The sequence below is a fragment of the Daktulosphaira vitifoliae genome, unplaced genomic scaffold (assembly GCF_025091365.1).
Source record: "Daktulosphaira vitifoliae isolate Bord-2020 unplaced genomic scaffold, ASM2509136v1 Scaffold_3, whole genome shotgun sequence".
NCBI classification, from domain to species: Eukaryota; Metazoa; Arthropoda; class Insecta; order Hemiptera; family Phylloxeridae; genus Daktulosphaira; species Daktulosphaira vitifoliae.
The window spans coordinates 29,740,588-29,749,751 of record NW_026099574.1 but is presented as its reverse complement, the minus strand read 5'-3'; the positions used below and the strand labels follow the sequence as shown (position 1 = coordinate 29,749,751).

General features: G+C 31.7%; 2 protein-coding genes across 2 annotated transcripts in view; one reads left to right on the top strand and one right to left on the bottom strand.

Annotated features, from left to right (window-relative positions):
* LOC126900358 (uncharacterized) overlaps positions 1–6,905 on the top strand; it is a 7,841-nt gene extending 936 nt beyond the window's left edge. The window contains exons 3-8 of the mRNA XM_050676016.1: positions 1,366–1,542; positions 1,647–1,791; positions 1,855–1,911; positions 1,955–2,076; positions 2,197–2,341; positions 2,397–6,905. Of these exons, the coding sequence (XP_050531973.1) occupies positions 1,366–1,542; positions 1,647–1,791; positions 1,855–1,911; positions 1,955–2,076; positions 2,197–2,341; positions 2,397–2,626 (876 nt within the window). The 3' untranslated portion in view covers positions 2,627–6,905. The remainder of the gene's footprint in view (positions 1–1,365; positions 1,543–1,646; positions 1,792–1,854; positions 1,912–1,954; positions 2,077–2,196; positions 2,342–2,396) is intronic.
* An 822-nt stretch (positions 6,906–7,727) lies between these two features.
* On the bottom strand, positions 7,728–8,051 carry LOC126902107 (uncharacterized). The gene has a single exon (XM_050679132.1). The coding sequence runs from the start codon at positions 8,049–8,051 to the stop codon at positions 7,728–7,730; it is 324 nt and encodes a 107-aa protein (XP_050535089.1).
* Positions 8,052–9,164: the final 1,113 nt, after the last annotated feature.

Sequence of the window (9,164 nt, the reverse complement as noted above, 5' to 3'; positions counted from 1 at the left end):
TTTTTTTTTTTGTGTCTGTTACCACTTTTTCTCAGCTCTCACCGAACCGATTTCTTTCAATGATACGTCAAAAGATCACAAATCGTATCTAATCGAAGACATTACCCTCAAAAATTGAAAAAATTCCCTCGTTCCCCTTAAATAGGGGAAACCTCCAATAAAATTACAAATTTAAAAATCGCTAATTTTCGAAATTTTTTCAATTTTTTTTACTAAAAATTACCGTAACTTTTTCAAAAATGAACATATCAATATAAATTTTTTTTATATAGATGTATGATATTATTACCTTTCATTTGGTATATTTTTTTTTATATGTGACCCTTTACTTGCCCACAGGGGGGGATTTAAAATGACAACTTTTTTACAAGAAATTGACTTTTTCAACTTAAATGTTGAAAGTGTTCCGGAAATACTGACACTTTTATATTTATCTTAAATTAAAACTTAATATACTTTAATTTGAAAAAAAATTGAAAAAAATTGACCTCTGGATTTGTCTTCATGGTAAAAATTCTAATTTATTAGAAAAAATATTCTAATTTATTAATTAAACAGTTACTTATCCCATCATCTCCATATAGACAATTAAAACTCATAAAATTTCCTAATTAATGATGTCAATTTCAAACTTGCAAATTAGTCTGACACTTTTATATATATCTTAAATTAAAGTTAATGTAATATACTTTTATTTAAAAAAAAAAATTTGACCTCTGGACTTGTCTTCGTGGTGAAAATGGCTACCAAATGCTATTTTCGTGTGAAAATTCTCGATTTTATTTTTTATATTTTTAACTTTATATGCTATAACTTATTGAAAAGTGTATGGATCAACACAATTTATTTATGAGAAATAATATTTTTTATTAATCCCTTTTTCATTCGACATACTTTATCTTATTCAGGATATTAATAAGAAACTAGCAGATCATGTAGCTTTTGGAATAATACACCAATTTTTTAAAATTAAACACTATCTAAAGATTTGCAACGAAGCGTTTTATTTTGATAGTGATTTTAATCATTGTCAGATATCATTATACTTGATCGAACTATGCCACTTCAATATTGTGCCGCGACCCCCCTGTGCTGGGTTTTTTTTTAAATGGCATCTTACATATTTAACTATCATATAAAATAGTAAATAATATAGTTAAGGTCTAGAACAACTTTTAGACAGGCACTTTGGAAATTATTCTTATTTTTATACTTGGTGAGACGATGAGTACAGTCGTGAAATGACTAAACAATTCAAAACATTTTTTTGCAATATTATATTTATTTTAGATGTAATTGAGTGGTTTATGATAAATCGATCATTCTGCATATTGTTTTAAAAATTCATTTATTTATTTTTTATGTGAACGAATGTTAAACGTCGAACCGCTTTTAATATTGGCAACTGATGATTTTGAAAATCAATCAATTAAAAAAACAGAGTTTGTATATAAGGCACTGAATAGTAACAATGATGGTAAAATTGATGTATTAAAATATCGCACTATAGGTTTACTCTGTGATATTCCTATAGATATAAGTGTTAGTACTTTTTATTAAAGCAAATCAGATATATTATTAAATCTACATTTTGAATTAAATAACCATTAAATTTAAAATTAATTATGATATTATCATTTACTTAGAATGAATACGATATGTTACTAATTGCAATGGGAGAATATATTGTAAATCAACAAATTACACTGAACAATTTTATAAAAGCTTTAAAAAAATTTGGAAGTAAATATGATAACTTTGGGAAAAAATGGATAGATTCCGAACTTCAAGGTAATACATAAAAATATATATATATATAGTGTTAAAAAAATTCATATAATATTTATTTTTTAGGTGAACGATTGTTAAACGTCGAACCGCTTTTGATATTGGCAACTGATGATTTTGAAAGTCAATCAATTATAAAAATAGAGTTTGTATATAAGGCACTGANATCAATCAATTAAAAAAACAGAGTTTGTATATAAGGCTCTGAATAGTAATAATGATGGTAAAATTGATGTATTAAAATATCGCACTATAGGTTTACTCTGTGATATTCCTATAGATACAAGTGTTAGTACTTATTACTAAAGCAAATCAGATATTTTATTAAATTAAAAAATTATTAAATCTACATTTGAAATTAAATAACCATTAAATTTAAAATTAATTATGATATTATCATTTATTTAGAGTAAACGCGAAGAGTTAATGATTGCCATGGGAGGATATATTGTTAATCAACAAATTACTCTGAACAATTTTATAAAAGCTTTAAAAAAATTTGGAAGTATATATGATAATTTTGCAAAAAAATGGATTGAATCTGAAGTTGAAGGTATTACATAAAATATATATTGGTTTTTAAAATGCATGCATTAATAATTTTCTAGGCGAACGAATGTTGAACGTCGAACCGCTTTTGAAATTAGCAACTGATAATTTTGCTGGTCAGCGAATAAAAAGAATTGCTACGATTTTTAAGGCTGTAGATAGTAACAATGATGGCAAGATTAGTTTCATAGAGGGTGGCAATATATGTTTACTTTGCGATATCTCTCTCGATACATATGTTAATACTCCTTATAAAGGCAATTCGATTTCAAAGTTTTTATCAAAATGAATTATTATTACATTTAATAAATTATCATAATTTATAGAAAGATGAACTAACCAAAATAATTTTTTTATATAAACATCTTACGTATTTTTTTTTCATTTGATATTAATTTTATGATAATCCAACCCTTTACCTCCCCACAAGGGGGGGATTCAAAATAATAACTTTTCAACTTAAATTTTAAAAATGAAAATACTACGTTTTTAAAACATATGTCAAATTAAACATATGTTACGTACTACAAATTAAAAAAAAGAAATTGTCCCAACGACCTGTCTTCTTTATGCCAATGACTGCTGTAGTTAAAATATATACTATTTTTGTGTTCAAATTTTATTTTATTTTTTGTTTATTATAAAATACTTTATAAGGGTTTGCCGTAGTAATGAGTCCAACAATTTTTATAAAAGTTGCAAAAATCCAACTAACATTTAATATAAATATTCTTCTTCTACTTTTTCCTCGCCTTAATTCCAACTACTCGGTCACTCTTATCCAAAACTTTCACTTGACACGATCTTCTACATCATCTATACTAACATCAGCCGTCCCCATATCAAATTCAATTTTCACACTCTTGTATGTCTCATTTACCTTTAAATATAGGCACCACAATACTATTACTCTATTAATTTGGAATTTTTCCTTCTAATAAGATTTTATTTAAAAGATTCTTTAACAACCTTATGCCAACACCGCCTAATATTTTTCATACTTCTATTGGTTTTTCATCTGGTCCTACTGCTTTATACTTTTTCATTGATGCCACAGCCTCTCATATCTCTCTCTCGCTAATTAAATTTACTAGTCTTTCATTCCGCAATAAATATAAATATAAACTTACTTTGATTATTTTACCTCCTCAAAGTTAAGAAAAGTGACTTTGAATTTTTGAAAACTTGAAAATTTGTATAAAAAGTAGAACTTTTTCAACTAAACTTTTAAAAATGTAGAACAAAAAATAAAATAAAAAGCTGTGTATGGTATTTATAGATTTGGAGAAAGTGTATGATAGAGTACCGAGAGAGGTTTTAAAGTGGGCATTAATGAGAAAAGGTACATTAATATGATAGAAGATATGTATGATGACCCTTGTACCAAGGTAAAAAGTGTAGGAGTATCAGAAGGTTTTCGGGTAAGAGTAGGAGTGCACCAAGGTTCTGCTTAAACCCTTACTTATTCTCTATAGTGATGGATGAAATTACTAGAGAAATACAAGGAGAGGTGCCATAGTGTATGTTGTTTGCTAACGATATAGCATTAATAGGAGAAAATAGGGATAAATTTAACCAAAGGCTAGAGGTGTGGAGATCAGATCTTGAAGAAAATTGTTTAAAAATAAGTAGAAGTAAGACAGAGTATATAGAGTACGAGTTTGACAAAGGAGAACATGAGGTAAGTCAGTAACAATAGGCGAGGGCGTGATTGGAGAGGTGGAGAATTTTAACTATTTAAGGTCAGTTGTGCAAAAGAGTGGTGGTATTGATGAGGATGTAAGACACAGAATTAAGTGCGGGTGGTTGAAGTGGAGAGAAGCGTCTGGCGTCTTATGCGATAAAGGAATTCCAATGAGGCTGAGAGGTAAATTCTACAAGACTGTAATAAGGCTAGCTATGATGTATGGTTCAGAGTGTTGGGCGGTTGATGAGAAAGTAGAGCAGAGAAAGAGTCTAGCATAGATGAATGGAGAGACTAGAGAAGATAGGATAAAGAACGAGCATATAAGAGAGAATATAGGTGTAGCGTCAATCGTGGATAAGATGAGAGAAAATAGACTTAGATGGTTTGGTCATGTCATGAGGAGAGAAGAATCGGAAGCTGTAAGAATAGTTCTAGAAATGAATGTTAATGAAAAAAAAGGTAGAGGAAGACCAAAAAGAGATGGAGGGATGCTATTAAAAGTGATTTAAGGACAGCTGATGTGAGCGTAGATGTGGGAGATCGTGTCAAGTGGAAGTTTAGAACAAAGGTGGCCGACCCCAAGTAGTTAGGATTTAGGCGAGGTAGAAGAAAAAGAAGAAGAAGATTTTTCTTTTGGAATAATCTATTAATTTATTAGAATTAAATTTTTTGGTCCATAAATCCTCTTAAGGAATTTCCTTTCCATGATAGCTAAATATTTAAAATTATCTACCTCCTCAAACATATATCCTCCGACCTGTAATCCAGCTGCATTTCGCATCTGACCTTTGTTCCTTCCTATTCGCATGTATTTTGTTTTAGTCTCGTTAATGTTGAGTCCCCGTTTTTTAGTACTTCGTATCAGTAATTCCATTGCTTTTTGAATATCCTGCTCACTTTCGCCTAATATTACCACGTCGTCGGCATATGCTAGTAATGGAATGTGTTCGACCGCAGTTAATTCCTTGATATTCTTCTTGTACTTCTCTTACTGCTATCTCTAGTACTATGTTAAATAGTATTGGTGATAGTGCATCACCTTGTTTTAATCCTGTTGTTGTTTGGAATTCTTCTGATTTCTTGTGACCAAATTTGACTGCGCATATTGAACCTTCCGTACTCACTCTTATCATCGATATTAGTTTTGATGGGACTCCTAACAGCTTTAAGAATTTCCATATTTCTGCTCTTTGTACGGAGTCATATGCTTGTTTAAAATCTATAAAGATTAAATGTAAAGGTCTGTTGAACTCATAGTATTTTTCTATTACATGTTTAAGCGTGAAAATATGGTCTATTGTTGATCTGCCTGACATGAATCCACTCTGATATTCCCCTATGATGTTATTGGCGTATGGTCTTAATCGTTTTAGTAGAGTGTTCGATAAAATCTTGTATATGGTGTTAAGTAAGGATATTCCCCTATAATTCTTTACATCCATGGGGTCCCCTTTTTTATATATAGGGCATATTATCGATAGGTTCCATTCCGGTGGAATCCTTTCAGTTTTCCATACTTCTTTTAATAGGTCCCATATTTCCTGCGTTAGTTTTCGTCCATCGTTCTTCAGAAGTTCAACCATGATCGAGTCTTCTCCTGGGGCCTTATTATTCTTAAGCATTTTAATGGCCACTTCTATTTCTTCTTTACTTGGTATTTTATCCTCAGGTTCTGTAGTTTGGTATGTTGTACTCTCTTCGGTTTTATCCACTGGTTTTCCCAATAACTGTTTAAACGTCTCTCTGAATTCTTCCGCAATCTTTTTTTCTTCTGTGATCAGTACGTTATTGCTATCTTTCATTATCATGGTTCTTGGTTTACGTTTTTTCGTTAGCTCATTTGTTATTTCAAAAAAGGTGCGGGGATTCAGGTATTCCTCTTCAATGGTTTTTAACACGCTTATATTAGTTTCACTTGTTTGTTGTTTGTTTGTTGTAAGTTTGTAACTCCACGCGGCACGTGTTATTATGTCGCGTATCCCGTCGACTATGACCTTGAGACTAGACTGTCGTAACGCATACACCCCACCCCGCTCACCACTGGCCGACAACAATATTTTCTTGTATAATTTTTTTATTTTTGGTTTTCGTACCCGTATACGCGTCGTTTCGTTATACACGATGCCCCACGACTCGTGCCACCTCTATCAGCCGTCGCCCTATTTTATGAGTATTTGACTGACTAACACCGCGCTGCAAAGTCCAGCAAGTGCCGCACGACGTCCCGCCGCTAATGATACTGTAGTCTTCTTCCCGTTGTCAAAGTGACAACGTCAACAAACCGATCCGCACTCGCGCACCGTCGCCATCAACGCTTCTAACCTTTTGACGCCTGAGGATCATGCCGGATATCGCGTCGTCGACGCCAGCGAAAGTGTCGCGATATTATGCGATGATCATATATTCCCACCGCCACCGGTCATATTATTATATATTCATATGTTAATATTCATTTATTAATTCCTACAGCCGACGCCGCTGCCGCCGTATATGCCTCGTGTATAATGTTCCCCCCGCCCACAAAACACGGCTATACCTCGTGCGTGATACGTTTACGTACTTAAGTCGCTTTACATGTATATATATATATATATATATATATTCTAATTACTATTAAAACTTATATATTAATACGCTTTATTCTCATTATTAGATAAGTAGTGTATTCATTCCGATTACGGAGGATGATTCCCGTATTGTCATTTTTCGTCACTACCTCCACATTGCGCGCCTGCTGCTTTCCTTGGATGTGGTAGCCATTTCTTAGACTCCCTCTCCGGAATCGAACCCTGATTTCCCGTTACCCGTTACAACCATGATATTGATATTAACTATTATCATAACATGAAACTAAAAAGTGAAAAATAAATATAGTTTAAAAAAACTAAAAAACACGCTTTTAAAGCACATCGAACTAAAAAGTTAAAAATAATTTTTAAAATTAACTTAAAACAATAATGAACGAAAAATACTAGTATTATTGTGAAAAAAAGCGTGGGTGCTTTGTGCCATATTTTTTGTATATTGAGCGCCCGACCCTTTTTTTCACAATAATAATAGTATTTTTCGTTCATTATTGTTTTAAGTTAATTTTAAAAATTATTTTTAACTTTTTAGTTCGATGTGCTTTAAAAGCGTGTTTTTTAGTTTTTTTAAACTATATTTATTTTTCACTTTTTAGTTTCATGTTATGATAGTAGTTAATATCAATATCNTTTGTTTTTCCCAGATTCTTTTTTCCCTTCTTATTACCTGTTTGCATGCTCTCTCTTTTTGTGCTAGTATTTGCCTTTTTTCTTCTGTATTAGATCTCAATACTTCGAGTCTTGCTTTGTCTCTGTCTTCTATCGCCTTCTTGTAGTTATCATTGAACCATTTATTCTGTCTTCTCCTGGTCTCTACTCCAATTGTTTCTTCCGCTGTTGTTTTAATAATGGTTCTTAGTTTTCCCATTTCTTTTGAATGTCTTGTGACTGTTCTATGGTGTTTAGCTTAGCCATCATTGTTTGTTTGTATTTACTTACTATACTCTCCTTCTTCATGTTTTCTACGTTCAATTTTGTTTTATCTCTAGGCTTCCGCGTCTATTGTCTTGGTGGTTTTAATCGGAGTATCATTTTAACTAGGAAGTGATCTGAGTGGGCTCCTACCCCTCTGTGACTTTTTACATCCTGGATCCAATGTTTTATTATGTTATCTGTTGCTACATGGTCAATCTGGTTATTTGTGGTTCCTTTTGGTGACATCCATGTCTGTTTGTGTATTCTCTTATGTGGGAAAAAGGTACTACTGATCCGCATATTCTTAGATCCTGCAAATGTCTTATTCTGTTGTCATTGGATACTTGATACAGGCTTTCTTGGCCGATTGTAGGTTCAAAAACTCTCTTTTTCCCGATTTTTGCATTAAAGTCTCCCATTATTATTTTCGGTATGCATTCATATATGGTCTCTAGCTCGCTATAGAATTTTTCCTTAATTTGATTTCCTTTTTCCTCTGTTGGCGCATAGCCGTTTACTAATGTCATGTTTAATCATTTACATTCGACTTGTATGTAGCACAGTCTGTCATTATACGCTATAAAAATTTTTAACATATGGGAGTATATCATTCTTGATTATGAAGCCTACTCCAGCTTCGTGATTTACGCCACAACTGTAAAACACTGTATGGTTATTTGACCTTATACTTCCCGATCCTGTCCATCTCAGTTCTTGAATGGCCACTATATCTAATCTGTACGTTTCTATTGCTGAAACAACTGTCGTCAAAGCGCCTGTTGCATATAACGTGTGCACGTTCCAAGTTCCTAAACTCAACTTTTCCAATTTATTACTGTTTATCCGAGGCTGAGGTTTGTTTTGTTTCGGAACCTGTTTTGGTTTTACAAGTTGGGTGGTTGGCCCAATGTCAACCCCAATTAATGGAGGGCCCAACTGGGTGGTGGTGGTGGTGCTTCAGTGTCACGATCTTAGTGTACACCTACTTACCTGAGACGATCCTAAGGATCTTTCGGGTTGCACCACCTGACTGAGGTCCGCGGGATTGTCACACCCGTTATCCTATGAAGGATACCCCAAGCGGGATTATAATAACATCCTGTATATATTTAGTATTTATAAAAGTTTATTAATATGTTTACTCTGTGATATTTCAATATACACATATTTATCTTAATATTCCTTAAAAAAGGCAAATCAATTTCAGATTTTTATTAATATGAAATGTTATTACATTTATTGATGCATAAAATGTTACCATTTATCAAGATATTAATAAATAATTTTTTTTATACAATATAAAATATATAAATATATATAATTTATATATTGATTTATAGTTATTGAAAATAAATATTGTTTATTCTACTAAATAAATCTTTGTCCACCTGAAAGTTTTTATATCAAAACATAGGAGTAATTAAAAATTTATATAAATAACTAATTTTTAAAATTTTGTTGCTTGTAGACTCTTGGCTTAGGAGGATATTAGTATTGTTGTCTAATGGTATAAAGAATCATTAATATTGTGTATACTAGATTGAACAGGTTGTGACGTAAAAAAATTGACCTATCATTAATAGTACTATTTAACACATTAGTTAATTAAATTAGTTATTGTGAACATCATATAATTAAGT

Excerpts from the sequence above, each read along its gene's own strand:
- LOC126902107 (XM_050679132.1), bottom strand. The coding sequence starts at position 8,051 with ATGACATTAGTAAACGGCTATGCGCCAACAGAGGAAAAAGGAAATCAA.